The sequence below is a fragment of the Haliaeetus albicilla genome, chromosome 11 (assembly GCF_947461875.1).
Source record: "Haliaeetus albicilla chromosome 11, bHalAlb1.1, whole genome shotgun sequence".
NCBI classification, from domain to species: Eukaryota; Metazoa; Chordata; class Aves; order Accipitriformes; family Accipitridae; genus Haliaeetus; species Haliaeetus albicilla.
The window spans coordinates 41,145,783-41,167,560 of NC_091493.1; the positions used below are offsets into that span (position 1 = coordinate 41,145,783).

Below are 21,778 nucleotides of genomic sequence, written 5' to 3' on the forward strand. Positions count from 1 at the left end.
TCCCGCTGAGCTCAGTGTTAACTCCCCTCATCCTCTCATCGCCGGTGGGATCAAGCCCACCTAGCTCCTGCCGAGGCGAAGGGGAAGCCGCTGCCTGAAGCGAGGGCCGGGCGAGGCGGTGTGAGCCCCCCCCCGGGGACCGGCCCTCCCGCAGAGGATGGAGCCGGCCCCGCAGCGGGGCCGTGCCACGGGTGGATGGTCACGGCCGGGCGGGGCGGGAGGCGGTCGGTCCCTGGGCTGCTTTTAACGCGCTTTGCTCTTCTCCCCAGGGCGAGCCGGCTGCGGAGCGCGGCGGCCGCGCACCGGCACCGGCACTGGGGGCTGCCCGGGTCGCCCCCCCCGGCCCCCGGAGCCCATGTCGGGGCAGCGGGAGGAGTCGCTGCCCGCCTGCTTCGCGGGGCTGGGGGCGGGCAGCCCGCGGCCGCGGCAGAAGCGCGGAGGCATGTTCTGCAGCGTGGAGGACGCCTTCGACAACAAGACGCTGGACTTCGCCTCGCTCGGCGGCTCCGGCCCCGGGACCCCCCACGGTGGGCACCGCCGCGCCCCCGCCGCCGCCCCCCCGGCAGAGCTGCCCGACGGCTGCCCGCAGGTAAGGGCCGGCTGCGCCGGGGACCCGGGCAGCCCGACACCCCCTCCCCTTCCCTCCCCTCCCCTCCGGGGCAGGCACGGAGCCAGCCGGCAGGGCGGGGGGGTCGCCAGCCCCGGCCCGGCGCCCTGAGCCCCCCGTGGGGTAACGGCGGCCCTCGCCCTTCGGCCCTTCTCCGCCCGCGGGTCGCGGGGCCCCGGGCGGAGCCGCCCTGGCCGAGACCCCCCGGAAAGGGCGAGCGGGGACCCCGTCCCCTCCCGTCCCGTCCCCGCCGACCCTCGGGAGCTCCGCGCCCGGTAAGGGGTCCGGGAACCGGCCAGCAGACCGGCTGTCGGCAGGGGACGGCCCGAGGCGGGGTGGGGGGGCGTGGGGGGTGAGCGGTCACTAATCCTTCTGGGGACACAACTTGAGCCGGCCCCCGCGACCCCCGTCCGCGGTTGCAGGACCGCTCCGGGGCGGCGGCGGGACCGGGCGGGGGCTGCGCGCCCCGTCCCGCCGCCGGGCCCGCGGGGGCGGTGGGGGCTGCGGGACCGACCGACGGGGGGGGGGGGGTCTCCGCTCCGCTCCTTTCCCCGGCGGGCCGGCTTTGTCTGCAGCGCCGGGAGCGCGGCCCCGGGCCGGCGGCGGGCGGGGGGAGCCGGCGGCAGCGGCGGGGGGCGCGCACGCACGCAGGGACGTGCACACGCGGGCACAGACCCACGCACGGAGACACACACAGGCAGACACGGGCGGAGCGCGGCGGGAAGATGTCGCACCAGGGCAAGAAGAGCGTCCCCCGCATCACGGTGAGGGGGCTCCCCTGCGGGGGCGCGGGTGGGACCCCCGGGGGGCTTGCGGGCCCGGTCGGCCGGGATGGAGCCGGGCGGTCCCCGCCGCCCGTGGGGCCGGACGCCCGGGGAGCGCTGCGGGGCTTTTACCCGCTAATGGGGTCGGGACCCCGGGGGGGGGGACGGACGGGGACGGGCGGTGCGGCGCCCCCGGCTCCGCCGCTCCCTTTGTTGGCCGCGGCCCGGGCTGAGCCCGGCGGCCCCGGCGCTTTGTCTGCCGCCGGCCGGGGCGCAGCCGGGGTCCCGCCGAACGAGCCCGCCCGGCTGCCGGGGGACAAAGGCGGGCGCGACCCTCACCGCGGCTGCGGGGCTGCCCCGCTGCCTCCCCAACTTTCCTTCGGGCGTGTTTCGGAACCGCTGTTTTGGCGGGGGCCGGGGGGGTGGGGGGCGTGGGGGGAGCGTCAGCCTGCCTTGCTCCTTGCCCCCCTGCCCGGCATCTGCTCGCCTCCGAGCCCCGGTGCTCCCCCCCCGGCGCCGCCGTCTGATGCGGAGCGGTGTGCGCTCCCCGGCCCGGCTGGTGTGGGAGGGGATTCCCTGCTCCCGGCGCCAGGGCTTCTCAGCAGGAGCAGGGAAAATCTACCGGTAGCGATGCTTTTTTTTTTTTTTTTTTTTGCTTTTGCTTTTGTTTTTGTTTTCCCCCACCTTCCCCTCGTTTTGCTGGCTCATGGCTGAGTTCCCTTGAAAACGTCCCGGTGGGTGCCAGGCGCTGCGTGAGCCGGGGACGGGCCGCGTTAGTCTGTGCTGGGGGAGCGGCTCGGGGGGGGCACAGCTGGGGGGGGTGGATGGGGTGGGGGTGGGCCCCGCAAGGGGAGGGGCCGTAGGGATCTCCCGTGGGGCAGCCAGCACGGAGGCTTCTTTCGATTGATTTTATGGGACGAGGGAAAACAATAGAGATGCAGTAAAAGCCTCGACACTTTTAAAAACACAATGCAATTCTTCAGTACTTTTTTCTGTATGCCAGTGGTGCTCTTTAATGCAAGACCCCAAAACGTTTTCCCCGCTGTTTAGCATCAGCACGCATTGCCGTGTTGTAAGCTGTCTCCACGTGCTCTTGGGTCCCTCAGTTGTCTTTGTGCTAAGGCCACGCTCCTTGCGGTGCCCGTTTTAGCCTTGGTAATAATTTTTCTAGCAACACCAGAGAGCAGGAAAGGAATCCTCTTAAATTAGGCTGCAGTTCCACATTTACATAAACGCCACTGCTGTCTAATTTTTCTAGTTAAAGATTCTACAAATCTGACAACTCTACCAGTGTCTTGCTTTGAAGTGAGGGAAGTCCTTGAGGCATTATCTGCCTCCGACAAGACTGTGAAAACTAACCAATGTCAATAAATTACCAGGTTAATAAGATGCACTTAAAGGTCTCCGTAACCGGAGCTGATGGAGGAGGCAGGTACATGGCCGAGCTGCAGGATGTCACCTTGCAAACCTTCTAAAACTGCTGAGAACTTCAGTCAGTCGCTGAACCTGCTCTGAAGGAGCTCTTGGTGGGCCCTCGGCGGGGTGGTGTGCTTCCTGCAAGGCAGGTCAGGAGCCGCGGGAGCTGGAGCACGCTCCCTTTGCCCGGCTCCGCTCAGCAACACGCAGCTCAGACCCCTGAAATGGGGATGTTCTGGTACCCAGAGCTGTCGGGCCCAGCTGTGCCGCCTGTACACCCCAGGCTCATGCCGCGCTTCCTAGGAGTTCTGTGTTCCTCTCAAATTTTGTAGGGTTTCCTTCGCAAAGTACTGTTGGGTTTGGTGTGGAATAGTTTGGACAGTCACTAAACTTGTATGGTTGAAGGGCAAAATATTAAGTCCTTGACTTAATGAAAGCTCAGAATGAATAAATAAAGTAATCTTTTAAAAAGTGTGGGTTTTTTTCCATTAGAGTGACCGGCTTCTAATCAAAGGAGGAAAAATTGTCAACGATGATCAGTCATTTTATGCAGACATTTATGTGGAAGACGGTTTAATAAAGTAAGTTAAAAATTTATATTTGGTAATGTCATTTCCAAGCATGATACAGTGCCATGGAGTTTGAACAAGGTTCCTTTCCGTCATTTTTCTCTCGGACATATGTTCCCTTTTTGAAACACAAGGACTTTTTTTAGAATAGTGTCAAGAAAGATCTACATTAGTGTACTTTTGCAGCTGGAAAGACATATAAAGTGCTGACAGCTCGTGCTCTGTTGTAAGTTGCGCAGGAGACGAGTGCGGAGCCAGGCCAAGCGCTGCGAAGGTCCCTGAGAAGCAGCGTACGGACTCCGGCACTGCGACCTCGGCAGCTCCTCTGGTCTGAGCGGGTCCCTCAGGCGATGGCCTGGCGTGTCCCAAATGCTGCTGCTGAGTGCCGGAGCCGGGACGGGTGGGATGGGTGCTGCTGGGCGGGCGTGATGGGAGCGGACCCCGGCTCCGCTCCGGCACCCAGCCCAGCAGGAGGTGCTCCTCCCCAGGGTAGAACCCAGCCCCGGGTGCCAGGGGGCCTGGGCAGCGCACGGCTGCGTGCCACCAGCAGTACTTAGAAGTTGGGTTTGCATCTTCACTTAAAAGTTGTTGCCAGTTAACAGGAGATCTTCGTATCATTTTCAGACAAATTGGAGAAAACCTGGTTGTTCCTGGTGGTGTGAAGACAATTGACGCCTACAGCCAGATCGTGATGCCGGGCGGGATAGACGTCCACACCAGGCTGCAGATGCCCGTCATGGGGATGACCTCTGCTGATGACTTCTACCAAGGCACAAAAGCAGCCCTGGCAGGAGGAACCACAATGATCAGTAAGATGGAGCAGCACTCGAACAGACTTCTAAGTAGAACATTGTTTAGCCAAATACATTGGGCCTTTTTTCATGGCGGAGATTATTTGCCCTCATAGCAGAGAAATGTTCCATTTTTGCTGTAGAAATCAAAGCATTACAAAGCTAATGAAAACGCATTATGTACCTTTCAGAACCTCCTTCCGTTGCTACACACATATATTAAAAATACATAGCTGCTCCGCTCCTGCTTCGCCTTGTAAGAGAATAAAATAGAAGAAAACTTTAAACACCTTTTAATGTATTTTTAATAGCTTTGCAAATGTGTTTTTGTAAGAGTTTTTCAGCTCTGTGAGCATGGGTGCTGTTTTTGTGTTAATGTAAAATAATTTTGATTTCTGTTTTGTTCTTGTTCTGGTCCCAAGGCCCACTGTAATATATGTGACTGAAGGACCAGTCTCAACAAGTCCTGGCGTAGCTCTGTACCAGTCTCATAGCCAGTACTGCAGGGAATAGGAACAAAGAGAAGAGAAGTGCAGAGGGCTGATGGGCTGTGGGTGACTGCCCATGGAAAATGCCCGAGGGAGCCGTGCAAAAGTGTGCAAGCACGTGCTTTGGTCACCGGCCTCTCTCAGATGCTGTGTTGGGTAGGCTGTGTGGGAAAAAAAAGGGATGATAGTAGCCATAGCGTGCAGTTCGTTTGTTCCGTTTGTTTCACTTTATCTGGGAAATTTATTATCCTTTGTCTTTAATCAACGCTATAAAAATGAATTAGCGTTACAGTGTCTCCTTTTCGCAGCAGTAAAGTCTTGCACAAGAATACCGGTGGCTGCTGCGCTCTCCAGGTATTTCTCTAGCCCTTTCCCTGGCAGGCGTGCTAACGCTGTGCAGTGTTTCCTCAGTTGACCACGTCTGCCCGGACGCTGGGACCAGCCTCGTGGCTGCCTACGAGCAGTGGCGCGGGAGTGCCGACAGCCAGGCCTGCTGCGACTACTCGCTGCACGTCGACGTCCCTCGCTGGCACGAAAGCCTGAAGGAGGAACTGGAAGCCCTGGTGAAGGACAAGGGTAAGGACAGAAAGAGCGGTGTTCTGGCAATAACCCCACAAAACCCCCCACATCATAATTATTGCAGTACAGGCACGTCAGCAAGTCGTCGTAGCCGTGGTGGTTATTGCTGCTCCGCCGTACTCCTCTTACCCGGCGATAGATGGGCTGCGTGGAGGGGACCACCGCGCTCCCTCGCTATCCAGGTGTGAACTGCCCGTCCTTTGCCATCTAGGAGAAAGATGTGGGCAGGGGTATTGACACCGGGTTCGTAGCATAACATCTGGTTTGTGTGCTCTCACCTTTGGGCAATGTACAGCCCGGTCCTGAAAATTGATTTTGGAAACTAAAGGAACAGTAATCGGGCACCCTGATTCAGCCTGCCTGATGTACAGAGAAGTGTTAATAGAAAAACGCTCAAGACCGGGCTTATAGAATAAAAGTAAGCTTTAAGCTTTCCGTAGAGATTTTGTTCGTGCCTGTAATTCCTGCACATCCTGAAGTATCCACTGGACATGGCTTACTGGAAAGCAGGCCATGCGGCAGGAATTCATGCATTTCATTAATACTTATTTCCACGTTTGGAACTACATTTTGCTTTCAGATATGGTAATGTAGAGCTAAATGACTTCAATGTAATTTGCAGTCTTGCAAGCAAGGGCTTAATTGGTCAATTAACATAGAAATGTGCAGTGAATTTCCTATTAAAATGCGGAGTGGCTGAAGTAATGTAGCTATTCCAAGCTTATACCGGGTGTTTTTCATATATACGTTCACATGAAATACAGTTTATTTGTAATTTGATCATAGTTTGGGATTAGTTTTTGCCTCTATCCATATAAAATACAGTAGCAATTCTCCGGCTTTGACTCAGTGCTTCAAGAACCATCCTTTATATTAGATGATAGAAATGGTAGAAATTAGGATTGCATGCAGTGCTGTATGGAAAGTACTGCCCGTCTATTTATCTAGCTAAATAGCAGTGCACTAAATAACAGTGCTCTAATGTTAGAGAATCTCATCTTTTGCTGTAATTCGCTCTTAGCACTAATACACTAATTCGAAGACAGTTATCAGAACAAAGTTGCGGATAAACCATAAATTGAAGCCACCACTGGAGGGAAAACTCAGCTTGGGAGCAATGCATTTGATGCTGTGCATTCGGAGCAAGTTACGGAAAGTACCTAAAATCAGAAATGGACTACAGGGGTTTTTTTCTTGGTTTGGGTGCATCCAAAGATAGGGGTGTGTTGTCTGTCATGGCTCCCAAGCTTTGGGGTTCAGATCTTGTGAGGACTTTAACCATTTCAGCCCTTAGCCTTGCTTTGCTCTCAGTCCAACCCCAGCCTGCACAAAGCCCCCCCAGTTCGACCACCCCCTGCTCAGCCTGTACCGGGTCACCAAGTTCTCAGCTGGGCCAGTAAACACACATGTCATTCTCTTTTCTCAAGGTGTGAACTCCTTCCTGGTTTTTATGGCCTACAAAGACAAACTTCAGTGCACCGATGCCCAGGTAATACAGTGTCCAGTGAAAGCCATCACCCATGCTCTGAGTGTAAGCTGTGATTTATCTGATATCGGGCAACCCACTGTCTCTTGGCAGATGTACGAAATATTCTGCATTATTCGAGACCTGGGGGCCATTGCCCAAGTGCATGCTGAAAACGGAGACATCATCGATGAGGTACGGTGTTTATATTCATTTAAATTAAAGGTTGTCCAGAGTATTTTGATTTAAGGTGAAGTGCTGACTTTAACAGATGGGCCGTAGTGTCTAGTGGAAGGTGGAGCAGTGCCAGCACACTTTCAGCCTTCAGCTGGTGCTGCGGATTCAGTGGGGATCGGTCCAGCCAAGGGAAGGAGGAGCAGCCTGCTGTGACACCTGGTTGCTCTGGGGAGAGGACTGGTGAGCACTTTTCGGTGCCTGCTTTCAGCAGAGCATCACCTCGGTCGCTCACCTCCACGATCTCCGGCGAAAGCCGAGCCGAGTTGAGCTCGTGGCCTTGCAGCAGAGCAGCCGTGGTCGGTCCGTGCGTGTGGGCAGCGAGCCTGGCAGCAGCCAGGGGATGCAGAATCGGTGCTCCCGCACCCTGCCCCTGCGGCTCCAGCCGCGCGCCAGGGCACCTGGTCTGCGGTGTAAGCTGATGACCCGAGCCTCGGAGGGAAAGGGCTGAGCGGGGACCCTGTGCTGGCAGAGGGACGTGCAGGAGGGTCAGGGGCTCCTGCTAAAGTTGGCAGCATCCTCCCAGTGACTCACACGCACCTGGGTTTCATCACAGAAATCTTTGCAAGGACTGCTCAGAGGTTCCCAACAAGTACGTTCTGGGGCTTCTTACAGGATGACTGACTGCCTTAAGTGATGCTTTCCCACATTATCTATCTTGTTTAGAAGTCTTGAGCACTTGAGAAAATAAGGAGGTTTGCGTCTTTTGAAATAATGTACTAATAATAAGCACTTGGCAGTACTTATCTCCACAAATGGCACTCAGGAACTTCCTTGGTATTGCAGACTTTGCTCATGTCCATTATTTTTCCTTTATACCTTTAGAAAAGAAAATCTTGGATACATACTGCAAACAGATGACACAAGGTAGAATTAGACTTGCAGTTCCTTTTAGCTTATGGTCACGCAGGTGTTCAGTCTGGTGTGGGAGGAGGGTTTAGGATGAAAGCAGGATCCCAGTCCTTCAAACAGGCTTATTTGAACAAACAGGATGGAGGCTAATTCCTGTCTCCCTGGGATTTTATCTGAGAAACCTTTTCTTCCGCTGGCTGTGAGACATAATGTGATCCCAGGCAGTTCAATATCTTCAGAAGTATTTCTTTAAGCTGCCAGCATGATGACATTCGAGCCCTGGGGACAAACTCAGAGGATACCTGCCATAGGAATACAGAGAAATAACCATCCTCTAAGAGCAGGACCCTTTAAAGGCTGTGAGATCTGGTCTGTAGTGTTGAATAATGTCCTTGCATCTAATGCCAGCTAAAGGGGAGCATTACATGATACAAAACATCACAGAAAGGAAACAGGGTGAGGCATGTGCTAGACATCTGCTTTCAAATACAACGTGAAGAACCTGGGTGCAGCCCAGAGTTCCTCCCAGCTCCTGTAACTGTGGGTTCCCAACTAGCACGGGGTCCCTGCGGGGACTTGATTCGTGCCCATCGTGACGTGGGCGCAGCCAGGTGGGGCTGCTCGGCTTCAGCCCCTGCGCTGGGGCACGCCGCTGGGCCAGTGGCTGTGCAAAACGTGCCCCCCCACTGCTGCATCCCCCCAGAACTGGGGGGGTGGCAAGCAGCAGCAGCCTCTCGTCCGAGCCACGTCCCCACTGCTGCATGGTGAAGTGCACCGGGGACGGGGAATGCACGTGGCCATGGCTGTGGGACTTGGCGGGCGAAGCTCTGGAGAGGTGGGACGCGCTGACAGTCTCTCTGATGCTTTGCACCCATCTCTGCCTCCTCCGTGGGCTCCTCGGAGCAGCTTCAGGGAGCCTCACGTCCGGGGGAAACATCTTGTTAAAGAATTTTCAGACGTGGGTTTCTCTAGGTTTGCTTTATTAACAACTCAGAGTTGGGCCACCACCCCAGTGAATGGCATACTTCCAAAAGTTTCCAAATCTTATACACCTTTTTACCACCCATTGTCCCAGTCCAAAGTCTTTGTAATTTTCCAGCCGATCTCTGTTCTCATATCGTTATCATTCAGCATCTTATCTCATCCATTTTTGTGTCTTGGTTCTTCTGAAATTAGCGGTCATAGGCAGAAGGTCTTCGGTCACCACAGTCACTTATCTTCTTACACTTCAAAGATACCTTTGAATTTCTAAAAATTCACTCAGGTTATTCTATTAATTTATCTTGTTCTAAAGTTAATCACTTACTCCCATGTCTTAGGTCTAAGATGTATGATCCTTCCTCTGTTGATTCAGCTTGACTGGGTTTTAAGCCAGCCATGGAGGGGGAGACATACAGGACAATTAAGCAGCTCATACATATTGTTTTATAAGCACCTGCATTCTGTTAATCATATCTAAAACAATTTCTAATCATTACTTATATGTCTAATATGAATAGTCTTAAAACAATAAGGCTGAAGGCCTCATTCCTTTTACACATCTCTTCCTTCCTTGTAGCCATGCATCGCAGCTAGCACAGCCTTAGCGTAAGCAGCAATGGGTTTAAAATCCTACATGCTCCAGAACTATAGCTGGGCTTGAAGACTGGGGAAGGGCCAAAGGTGCTGTTGGGGTGCAGCAGGTCCCAGTCCAGACGTGTTTCCACAGCACTGGATGGGTCTCCTAGGAAGCAGCTGCAGCGGTTTGTGGAGTGTCACAGGTACAAATGGTATCGCCTAGTCGTACTCATGAATTTCCATCAGCCTTCAGGTACTTCTGAACACGGTGTTTTGTGTCCTGCATTGCTTCGGACAGGCTGTTCTTATCACTGACTGCTCTTTTGTTCATCTTTGTCCACCTAGGAGCAAAAGAGGCTGCTGGAACTCGGGATTACCGGGCCAGAAGGACATGTCCTCAGCCGCCCCGAGGAGGTAACGTCTCCAGCCCTTCAGCAGAACCACCCAGGGGTTTAGAACAGCCGCTGCGGCGGTAGCAGAGGTGCCCTGAGATGGTTTCTGCCTGTGTTCTGGTGTCTGCAGGTGGAAGCAGAGGCAGTGTACCGTGCAATTACCATCGCTAAACAAGCCAACTGCCCCTTGTACATCACCAAAATTATGAGCAGAGGTGCAGCAGACGTGTTAGCTCAAGCGAAGAGAAAAGGTAAAGCGTTGTTTTGTATTTGCACACTAATCGAGCCTACTTAAATATGCCCAGGAATATCATTCTAGCTGCAAGGTGTAAGAATTTGTTACCACCCAATTTCTCTCACCTTTTAGGGGTGCTAAAACTTGGTGTTGGCTTTTCTTCGCAGAGTGTGCCAGAGCTAATTGCTCTGAGCTGGAAAGATTTGAGGAGATGTGCTTGAAACTTTTGACACCTGAATCTCAGTAGACGTAGCTGACAAAAAGGAAATAATTCACTTGCAATCGTTTGTCATGAACTAAATGAAAAACGGATCTGGAGCAAGCTCCAAATTCGAACTGGGGGTAGAGTGGGAAGAGCTGGAAGCAGTCCTGTGGGGAGCAGGGCGGAGGGCCATGCCCAGGGACAGGCGGGGGTCCGCAGCCACCTGTGCCCCCAGCCAGGGGACTGCCAGAGAGACGCTGGTTTGATTTAGAGGAAGGCGTGAGGGTTTGTAGGTACGAACGTCTGTTTGGTCTAAGGAGAAAACAGACAGATTCAAAACTTGTTTTGACAGCATTTCCCAGTCGTTTGAGATAATCTGAGGGATTAACGTGAATTCAAAGAGCTGAAATAGTGAGAACACTGAAGAGAAGTGAAACCGTCCTTTATCGTTAACCGCGGTGTTTGTGCGCGCTGTGTGAAAAGAGGCTGCAGGACCCGCAGCGCGCTTGCACTCGTTAACTGATTGCTCCGTAGGCACGGTTGTGTACGGAGAGCCCATTACCGCCAGCCTGGGCGCCGACGGGTCGCACTACTGGAGTAAAAACTGGGCCAAGGCTGCAGCCTTCGTCACCTCTCCCCCCATCAGCCCGGACCCCACCACGCCGGATCACCTCACCTCCCTCTTGTCCTGGTGAGTTCCCTGTTGGTGCCGATGCCTGAGCACGTCTCTTGTGTTTCCATGCCGCCTGCGTTCGTTCGAATGCCGTTTACAGTCAGAGCCTCGCCTGCGGAGCGGGGGCTGGCTGGGGGGTCGCAGCCCCGGACCTCCCTGGCTTAGCCCCCCCACCTTTCACCCGTGGGTAACAGCCTCTGTCTTCCCGGGGGCTCCCCCAGTCTGGTCCCGTACCTGGGCGTTGTAGGGTGCAGCAGCACAGCCAAGGCTTGCACACAATTCAGCTTTCCCCTTGATATTATAATCAGAGTAGGAAAACTAATCCATCAATTGTTGCACTTTTGCATATCAAAAGAATAACTCTTCGGGTTTTTGAGCCAGGTGACTCTTTCAAAAAGAGCCTAAATTATGCTTTGATGAAGCCAGGTAATAGTTACCCGATTTTCTGTGTAAAAATCAGGCTCACGCTGCCCGGTTCCTCCTTCAGAACCGGACTGGGGAAGGCACAGTGTCCGGCGGGGTGGCCAGGACACCCCAGTGCCCGAGGGACAGTGTCCACTGCCGCTCTGCCTCGCCGCGTCCCGGGGAAAGCCTCCTGCGCTGCTTTAGCATTAAAGCAAAAAGGATTTTGTTGGAAGCAGCGTTGGGCGTTTGCAAGATTTTAAAATGTGTGAAGCGTAAGCGTTTCGGGCATGTCACCGTGCGGCGTTGTTTCGATGCAGAGTCACGCAGCAAAGCCCCGGGGACTGGCCGGAGCGTCCCTGGAGCTGTGCAGGGACCGAGCGGGCGCTGGCAGCCCAGACCGGGCAGGGAAACACCAACACCCGCCTGCCGGGGCCATATTCCAGGGACACAGCCGCCAAGCTGTTAATCACGGCTGGAGCTTTGCCACGGGCCAGGGTTTCACACCTCACGGCAAATACACACCAAATCCGTCACTGCCGCCTTGCAGAAAGCGATCTGTAGAAGCGGGGGTTCATTCACAGCGGAGGGTTTGCATTCAGGTGTCTGCAGCTCAGCTCTAGCATCTTCTTCATTCATAGCCACACAGCCCGCGGAGCAGCACCAGTCAGTAAAGCTCCGTCTGGCATTACACGCAGTTCGGTGTGGGCAGAGTTAGAAAAATCAGCTCCAGAAGTAATGCACGAAGAACTTTTGAAATGGGATGAAAGTTGTTTATGGATCCAGATAATTGTAGAAAAATTGCATTCATTATATATTTTAAAGAAGAAACAAACATTTCTTAGCATTCTCTGAAATGTGACTTCCTTCCTAGAAGGATAAAGAGCTGTTAACAAGAGAAAAGTGGTTCATGTTAGTATATCTTACACAGTATATAGAGATATCTCAATACATTCAATATTTTCTTAGAAGAGGCAATAAAATACAAGCATAGTTCAGTCTAGCACAGCTTTGACATAAGTGGAGTCAAGCTCCCAGGCTCGTCAAGCTACATGTGCTTTTCTTGCCCTGCTGTGCCCTGCCTGCCAGCATGGATCCAGTTCCTTCACCTGTAGTATATGAGACTACATAACATTTGGGTTTATCCAGGGTCTTGTTTTATTTAACCATATCCTTGCTTTAAAAGAACCCTGCTTTAAAAGTAGCCTTGCTTGGAGAGCCATTTCCTAAAATAATCTGAGGTTCAAAAGGAAGGTACAAAGATTAAAACGTTGGCTTAAATAGTAAAAAAAATGGCCACTTTAGGAGAGAATATAAACAGCGTTTATGAGGCTGCTGGTTACATCTCTTAGATGATTCCAGTGCTTAATTCCTGTATAAATTAGAAGAGCGAGATGCCTCTGTGTACCTGTAAAAACTGCCTTTTAACTTGACTTCCATGGGCATTTACAGACCATAAGTCACCTGCCTTTGCAGTCTTTGTTGGTGAAGCCAGTCCGTACCAAACAGACTGAGCCCGAAGCCCACAAGCCATTAGTGCCACACGCAGCCTCCCAGGCAAGGGGGGGCTTTCGCCTGCCGAGAGGAGAGGAGGGGTGCCGCAGGGCAGGGGAGGTGGTGGTAGTGCCGAGAAGGCTGGTTGTGCCGTCGGGTGCCTCCTCTGACCCCCTGTGCTGTGCTTTTTGCCTAGCGGGGACCTGCAGGTTGCAGGCAGCGCTCACTGCACCTTCACCACCGCGCAGAAGGCAGTGGGGAAGGACAACTTCACCCTCATCCCCGAGGGAACCAACGGCATCGAAGAGCGGATGTCCATAATTTGGGAAAAGTGTGTGGTAGGTACTAAAATAACGCTGAGTCCTTGCGAAGCTGTGGATGTGAGTGTGTGTGAGCAGGTGATGTGTGTGATGTCAGCGTCCTCGTTAATTCAAACGAGCCGGGAGGAGTGACATTGTCTAGACTGCTACTTCAGAGGAGCTTGCTAATGAGGAATTAGCATTAACCTGAATGCCTTGGAAGTGTCTTCAAAGGCTTCGGCACCACGCCGCTCTCACTCGCAGTCACAAGAGAAAGTCTCTCCCACGCTTACCTAAGGGTGTGGCGCGAGCTTACCCTTAACGCCGTCTTCCCTGCTGCTTGCAGGAGGCCTGGGGAGGTGGATGGGGATGGGGCGTCTCTCCCTTGGTGGCCGTGGCCGTGGCCGTGCCTGCCAGCTGCCTGGTCGCCCCGGTCCCCACCGGTGGGGACGGGCTCCCGCAGCACCTCCGCGGCTGCTGGGGGCGAGCTGCGGCGTCTGGCTGGCGGGATCGAGTCCCGTGTCCCTGCACGCCGGTGCACCCTGCCCTCCCGCGGAGCATCCCTGGGAGGCTCGAGCCTGCATCCCACGGAGCAAACATCTCTGTGCAGACTTCCAGGAGCTTGGGAACCAAGCCACCCTGAGGCCTCTGCCTTAGGTGGGCTTTGTTCAAAGATAAATAGAATTTGTCAAGATAATAGGTTCACGTCCGGTCTTTCTTCACTGAAATATCCTTAACCATCTTTAGTGAACGTGAGACGCCTGTATAGGAGTTGGAGCCTACCACTGAAGGTCTTGTTTTTCAGAGACCTTAAATTTCAGAATCCAGGGAAAATAAAACCCATCTATTGTATTATTTAGCCCACAGGGACAAGGCTCAGCCCCCCCGTCTCCCTTCTCCCCCGTCATTGCAGCCCTGTCGCAGGGTGGATCCTCACATCGCATAGTCGCGCGGTTGGGTCCTGCGATTTCTTCTCGTGGATCCTCGTTCCTGCTGGTGGGAGAGCGTGGGTCCGGCCGTGGGACGGGGCTGCTGCCCGCTGCTGGGAGCAGGGCACGTCTCCGGTGAGGGTCCTTTTCCCCTTCTCTTTCCCAGGTCTCCGGGAAGATGGACGAGAACGATTTTGTAGCGGTGACCAGCACCAATGCTGCCAAGATCTTTAACTGCTACCCTAAGAAGGGGCGCATCGCTGTGGGCGCTGACGCAGACTTGGTTTTGTGGAACCCCAAGGCTACTAAAATCATCTCGGCAAAAACGCACAACCTGGTAAAGTATTTTTACATTACTTTCTGGAGCTGAGTTGAGAGTCAGAAGAGAGCAGTAAAGCAATCTCTCTCCTCAGATCAGAAAGATCAGATCATTCAGCAAGGGGGGAGCTGTATATATGGATAAAGTGATGAAGAACCTTGCATTTGCTTTTAAAAATACAAGCAAATGAAAATATATCCTTGGTTACTGTGAAGGGTAGGATTGTAACTGAGGAGCAGTGACTACTCTGAGACAGTCTGCATCTGCTACAGAAATTTTACGATCAATTTATTCACTGTGGACTAGAAAAATGTAAGTGCTGAATTTGTTTTAAGTATTAAACTATTAATATAGTTTAATATATCAGGATCCTTCCTGAAGAGCCAGACCCATTCCTGCACTGGCTCCATGGGCGCTGCCTGTCCGTAGGGGTCACTCAGTCGGGAGAGGTCCGGGTGCATCTTAATGGCATTTTAGCCGTGGTTTTTCAGGCCGTGGACATCCCCAAACTGATTTCCAACATAAGCCTCTGACAGAAAGCTGCAGTTGAAAGAGAGAGGGGGGTGAGGTGTTGTGAGGAATGTTGGTGATAGAGCTGATTGAAGTTAATGTAGAAATATTTTGACCCATGTGGGTTTTTTCACCAAAATGTTTTTTTCGTGAAGAAAATTATCACTGATTGAAATATTCAGGTGTTTTCTTTAAAAAATAGAAACTGGTTTCCTTTTGGTCCAGAAAATTCACTTTTGGTTTTTTTATAATGTCACATTTTTTCACTGTACACTTTGGTTTTTGGGTAGTTTGTTAGTGATAGTAATGGGAGCATTTGAAGAAAGTGGCATTTCCCACAGAACAGACATGACTTTCCGTACTTATTTTCACAGAAGACTTGCAGTGACTTGGAAGAAATGACAAGAACTTCTGTCCCTGAATGGAGAACTTAAGCAGGGCTCTTCTGGGGCTTAGAGGGAATTAATTGTTCACGTATAGTAAAAGTCTAGTTTGCTCCAGGAGTGCTGCATGTCTTTTGGGCAAGTACTGAGCATTTTGAGGGTCTAGTTTCTTTAGAAGAACCTTATTATTTGAAATATGAAGGGTTAGTTAAGTACAACTGATTGTGCATGAGGAGCAACATACAAAAATGGGGGGAGGGGCGGAATATAGTTGGCGAGACTGTCACCTTCTCTTCTTAAATCTTAACCTTATTGAATATCGTGGTTTGTTCTTTCCAGAATGTGGAGTACAACATATTTGAAGGCACAGAGTGCCACGGGGTTCCTACTGTGGTCATAAGTCAGGGAAAAGTTGTTCTTGAAGATGGAAACCTGTGTGTCACCCAGGGGTCAGGTCGCTTCATTCCTAGAAAGACATTCCCTGATTTTGTTTATAAAAGGATAAAGGCAAGAAACAGGGTAAGGAGAATTTTATTTGCCATAATCCCATATATTCATTGCACTCTCTCTGCATTATTGTGTTGCAGTCGCTGTTACAGCAAGCCTGCTGATGGAATAGGCAACAGAAACAAGAATATTATGAATGTTATTTCTTTCTAGGCCTTGAAAATTTGTAATGTTGTCATGCAACTGCTTTGGTGTGTGGCTTGGCACATTAATCAATATTGCCTATTTTAGTGTTATAGCTAGTAATGCTAGTGTTATTTGCCTATTATGAAGTTGCAAAGCAAAAATATGACTTCTAGCAAATCTGGTTTTGTTTGGTTTGTATTGAGGTAGAAGGGAGGAATTCCTCTCCTACCTGTATTAGAAAAGTTTATGTTACTGTATTACCAGTGTCTGTGCTGCATCTGTCGAAGGGTAATGCATGTAGCGTTCCTGGAAATACAGTAAGATAAATCCTTCAGTGTGCTAGCACAGCTTTTTAAGGAGATATGAAGACATGCAAATATATAAAGAGCTCCTTAACAGCTCTGCTCTCCTCCCCTCTTCCATGTGTTATTTTCGACATTTTCATTAAGCATTGTTGATGAAGGTAGAGCAGAACTCATTAACCCCAAATTACCTGCAGCGGCACCAGTGGTGCTGGCAGCTGCAGGGGGCGGGGAGTGCCTCTGGAGTCAGGGCGGGATGGGGATGGATGGGACCCTGCCAGCTCCCTGCAGGATGGGGATGGATGGGACCCTGCCAGCTCCCTGCCGGAGGCCGGGTCTCCCCCGCGGCACTGCCCGGCGGTGGGCCGCCATCTCCACTCCGTCTGGCAGCAGCCGTCGGTTAACCTCCCGCCCGGCGCTGGCACTGGCAGTGCTGGTGGTGTCCTCCGTTTCCCCGGCACGTCCCGCATCCCCTTCACGCAGCGAGAGGCGGCGGGGCGGGCTGGCCGGTGCCGTCGGCTGGGGTAGAGGGTCCCCGGGCTCCTTGTTAGCGGTGAGGCTGCACCTCTGTCCCTTGTGGGAGCAGACACCCAGTGCCGTATGTTTTTTATCATAAAGGCTGGAGTTTGCTGCACACAAACCTTGACGCACAGCGAGCTGAAGTCCCCGCTCTGGCGGGATGATAACCAGGCGTCAGCCCGGGCGGTGAGGGGTTGCTTTGTCCAGTTAGTGCGTTTGGGCAGGTGCGTTCGGCGCTTTGCAAACAACCCGGCAGCCTGCCCACGCCAGCTCTCCATCCATGATTTAACCGGAGCTTTTGACAAAAGCTACGGTCAAAAAGAGCACTGGAAAACATTGAGCAGGGTATTTTCTTCACAAGATACGCAGCATGATGGAGACAAAAGTCATGTAAGAGAAAAATTTCTCCAGAAACTGCTATAGATGTCTTGATAACCTATCAGTCTGTGCCTTTTTTTTGAAACTCAGCACTCTTCATCTTCAAAACAAGTCCCTTCTGCCCCTGTGGTTGTCAAAGGGCTGTCACTGCTTCGCCTGGGAGGAGAAACAGCCTTAAGCAAATCCGTGATGAAACACTGGTAATGAAGTCGTTAGGACTTTGGCTCCCCAGCAGCTGTGAGCGCCCAGGGCTGAGCTCATCCTCCCTGCAGGAGGACGTGATGCTCACACTGGGTGACGCTGGTCAGGGCACGCACCTGTGGGACGTTGCCCTCAGGGGAGCACGGCCCCTCGCACGGCGGCACCCCCCAACCACCTCTCGGAGCCCCTTTTCCCGGGGAGGGGGACAGGACCTCTGCCCGCGGGGTCCGGGCAGCATCCTCCGCTTGGTCTGGTCTGGTCTGTTTGGGGGTGCAGTCTCCCCCAAACCCTCCGAAGGGGTTAAGCACAGACAGAAGGACAACAAGTCGTTACCCGTCTGTTGGGCCTGGTTCTTGTTTGCCTTCGCTTAACTACGTGCCTTCACCCTGCAGCTGGCCGAAGTGCACGGCGTCCCCAGAGGGCTGTACGACGGACCGGTCCACGACGTCCTCGCCAGCGCCAGAGCCGTGGCCAACACTCCGGCCTCCAGGATCGCGCCCTGTGCGGGCAAAGCCCAGGCTCCTCCCGTGCGCAACCTCCATCAGTCGGGGTTCAGCTTGTCTGGTAGGGCGGGGGTCCCCGAAAGTCGGGGGGGGGGGGGGGGGGGGCGGCTGCAGGCGGTGGGGGGGGTGGTTTGCGTGGCTGTCACAAAGCCCCGGGCTGGTGTGAGTGGCAGGGCAAAGCTGAGGAATAGAAACTTAATTTTTACTCAGGAAAAAGCAGTTCGTACTGTTGCAGCAGCCTAGGGACTAAATGCAGCACAGAAATCTCTAGAATGTTTTATGGTGTCTATGTAGGTGCACTGACAAATGTATATGGCAAAGCCTGGGGGGGGTGAGTACAGGCTCCGTGGAGGGTGGAGGCTGCAGTGATGGGGAGCAGGAGGACGAGGCTGAAGGCGAGGGTGTCACCGCATCCCTGCCCGGGTCAGTGGGGACGCTGCCCTGGCTGTCGGGGGGGTCGGGACTTCAGCCCCGGCTGCATCCTCTGTGAGTCGGGGGTTACAAGTGGTTGGGTTTGTAGAGGTTAGTCAAATAACTCCATTTTCAGGAACCAGAAAAAAATTCCTTTGGTCTTTCTGTGTAAGCAGGCAGTGATTCAGCATCACTGAGCTCAGTGTCCTGCAGAAATCTGCCCGGCAGCTTTAGGGATGTTGGAAAGCCAATGCTCTGCCATAAAATGACTTGCATAATGTTGTTTTCTTAGCTGGTTGAGATCGGGTGGATCACAAATTGCTTAGTAAATGTACAAGGTCCCACATTTTATTATATAGAAACTGTTTATTTATGGGAAAGCCATTTATAATGTTTTCTGGAAAGAAGCAATAAAATATAAAGACGTTCAGGCAAATAAAGCCATTCCAAACTGTACTATGATAATATGGTGTCCAAAATGATATATAATGAAAGTACTAGCATTTCCCACAAAGGAAACCTTTCATGATCTGTGCATTTAAAGCAGCGGGACTCCCACACCGTGCCGACAGCACACCCCATGCCTGTCCTCTTCCCTAGGGTCGCAAGCTGACGACCACATTGCCAGACGCACAGCTCAGAAAATCATCGCCCCGCCGGGTGGACGGTCCAACATCACCTCGCTGTCCTGACGGGGCAGCCCGGGGGCTGCGCTCTCCCCCAGTGCCGCCGGCGTGGTTGTCCCTGCCGCAGCCGCCGCCGGGGCGTGCTTGGGTCCTGCCAGGGCCGGGTCCAGCTGGGAAGGGGACAGTGGGTCGCCCTCAAGCTCAGGATGAAAAATGGAGCATTCGTCAGCTGCCCCATCCCCTTCTTCTCGTAGGTAGCAAGTAGAGTAAGCCCCCCTCCCCGCCCCGAGAGGTAGCGCTCCCATCTCAATTTCTCCCAGTCTGTATTTCTTCAGTAGCTACTCGGAAAGCCCTTACCTTGTGCATGCGGGCACCTAGACGTACACTTGGCAGCATGCTCAGCCGTGCTGCTGGCTGGCTTGTGGCCAGATGAAAAACGAAGGTACATTTTGGCTGGAATACGCTCCTTTCTAATAGCATTGACTGCCCTTTCTAGTCGAAGGACTTTTAACCGATAAACACTTCCGAATCTGTATGGTTTTAATACGGTGGGTTGCATCTTGTCTGTTTGCAGCATCCCCGAGCGGATCTCGACACCATGTTGCCGCGCAGCCCCGGCCGTGCTCCGGGACTCGCCGTTGCTGCGCCCGTGAGCCAGCGCGTCCGTGCAGGACGGCCGCGTGTCCGTCTGTCCCTGCAGCGGTCCCAGCCGCAGTGGGGCGGGCGGCTGCTGGCTGCTCCTGGGACCCAGCGCCGCGGCAGCCATGCCGGCGGGCTGTAGTCTTTCTGTCAGGCTCGTTTTTTAAAGATTATTTATACAGTTTTTCAAGAACCGAGTGTAAGTCTTATAATCAATAATAAGGCTCATTTGAAGGCCAGTTGCATATGACAGACTCTTTTATAAAGGTTATTATAGCCCATTTATTGTATTTAAAGGTATGTACAGTAAAGGTGAACCTCTACGCCACAATGCTATGCATGTACCTCTTACAGAATGGCTCGCCATTCATTTTCTGTTCCTTGCTTTGAATAAAGTTTGTTGGAAATCATAAAACGGTGGAAGCGGTTGAGCCATCTGAGTCAATTTTTGTGTTTTCTTCCTTTGTGTTTTTATGCATGAGGGTTTGTGAAATCGGTTCTGTAAAACCTACAATGACTTGCAGGTTACTGTTACTCCCCTTTGACAATGAAAAGAGGCTTTTTATTAGCTGTGTAGGAATAACACAGAATCTTCTGGTTAGACCTGGCACACTTAACAAGGGCTGCTTGGTCATATTTGGTGTCACACAGCCGGCCTGCCCGCCAAAAGCCTTCGGTTTGCAAATAAAGCTAAAATACCATGAGGGTGGTCTAATTTTCCCAGTAGGTCAACAACACTGCTGATGCCTGTGAGATGCAGATGCAGTAAGAGATGCTGTAACGTGTTGGTGAGATGCAGATTTTCCTCGGGCAAGGTCATGCTTTGGTTTCTAGCTCTGTCTGAAAGCTGGGAACAAAAGGGTTGTGGAAACATGAGCAAGCATCTGCTCCATAGGTGGAAGCTGAAATACTGTTCAGCAGCTCTGGATACACCAACCCACGAGTTAAATATGAATGAATGTATTATCTGAATTTACAAATTTAAACCAGGAAGGGTTTGGGGGTTTTTTTGGTGGTTTTTTTTTTTTTTTATTATCTGATCTGACCTACATCTCGTAGCTTAATGCAATGAGCTGCAGTAATTTCTGCATCAAACATATGGGAATGCATTTGTTGATATATCTTAATTGAAACGAATTATTTAATTTCATTTGTTGGTTTTCTGAGTTTTCCGGCAATTGCGCCAAGGCTATTGAACATCTATTTATTTTCTTTCTGAATAGAGTTTTAAAGTGATGGCAGTGGAAACTACGTAAGGAATGGGAAAGCAAAAAGTTACAGTCTGCTGGCAGCAACATCTCCCACCTGCCCAGACATCCACAGGGTGACAGGGGTACCCCCAGCTCGGTAGCACTTAGCAAGGGAAGTTCTGTGATCTCTGTCCTGGAAATACCCTTTTCCAACAGTCAGGCTCATTAGTGAGAGGTACTTCCAGGGCGGTGGGGACCCCGGCAGGCGCCAGAGACACTGTCCCCTCTCCCAGCATCGCCCTGCAGAAGCCGTTTTGGTCCCTCCATCTGCCTCGCCAGCTGAGGGCTCAAATCCCGCTGCCCCTTTCCCTTTGCAGGGAGGCTTTGCATTTATTTCCTCGGTCTGGGAGCCGTCAGGCACTGGTACGTGGTAACCCCAACTTCCTAATGCACAGAGCGGGGCTGAGAGCATTTCTGCAGCTTTCCTGGTGCCAGGAGATGCTGAGCAGAGTCCCAGCAGAGCCGGCTGCCTGCTAATGCAGCCAGAGCCTCCGGGAAACGAACCCACCCAGGGCACAAACACCGTCTCTGTTTGGCCCTAATTTCTTTGGACAGCTTTCCTGCAGGCTCTGGGTCAGGCACACGCAGGCGAAGGGGACCGACCGGCGAGACGCTTCGTGCCCTTGACCGAGGGCCCGTGCCCGGCGTGGCGGGCGCCGGCTGGCTCTGCAGCAGCAAGGCACCGCAGCCGCGCTGGAGGGCCCTGAGACCCCAGCCCACGTTTGGAGTGGGGATGAGCCTCTCGTTTCTTAGCAGAACGGCAGTACTATCTACAAAACAGTAAAATTCAAAAAGACAACAATTGCCCAGCCCAAACCAAAACAGAATATGCAATGCAGCATATTGGTCTTAAATGCAGACACATTTACAAGCAGCAGAAAATCGCGCGGTGCTAAAATTGAGCGTGACGGCACCCTGCAGCCAAGCAGCCCGGCTGAGAGCTGCCCGAGGGCTGCAGGGACGCGGCTGCCCCGGCATCGCCGTTGTCTCACCAGCCACAGTGGAGGAAAGTGGGGGCAGAGGGATGCCGCAGGGCTCACGCTTGCTGCGTGAAAACCCTCCTGACGTTTCCCTAAGGGTGCAAATCAGCTGGCAGCCAGACACAAAATTATCACTGCGGTTCCATGCTCCTTTCTGCTTTTTTGCCCAGCTTGTG

At 52.8% G+C, this 21,778-nt stretch overlaps 1 protein-coding gene across 2 annotated transcripts; it reads left to right on the top strand.

The window, feature by feature from the left end:
- Positions 1-253: 253 nt before the first annotated feature.
- Positions 254-19,803, top strand: DPYSL4 (dihydropyrimidinase like 4). 2 transcript variants are annotated; one of them, XM_069797302.1, is made up of 14 exons: positions 254-589; positions 3,280-3,368; positions 3,981-4,165; positions 5,047-5,211; positions 6,642-6,703; positions 6,794-6,874; positions 9,668-9,736; positions 9,845-9,965; positions 10,686-10,842; positions 12,917-13,058; positions 14,115-14,285; positions 15,500-15,679; positions 17,586-17,757; positions 18,708-19,803. In XM_069797302.1, exons 1-14 carry the CDS (start codon positions 356-358, stop codon positions 18,797-18,799), a joined length of 1,920 nt encoding a protein of 639 aa, XP_069653403.1. In that variant the 5' UTR covers positions 254-355; the 3' UTR covers positions 18,800-19,803. The 2 variants fall into 2 exon arrangements, with proteins under 2 accessions (XP_069653403.1, XP_069653404.1); XM_069797303.1 differs by lacking the exon at positions 254-589 and adding an exon at positions 1,142-1,371.
- The last annotated feature ends 1,975 nt before the right edge of the window (positions 19,804-21,778 follow it).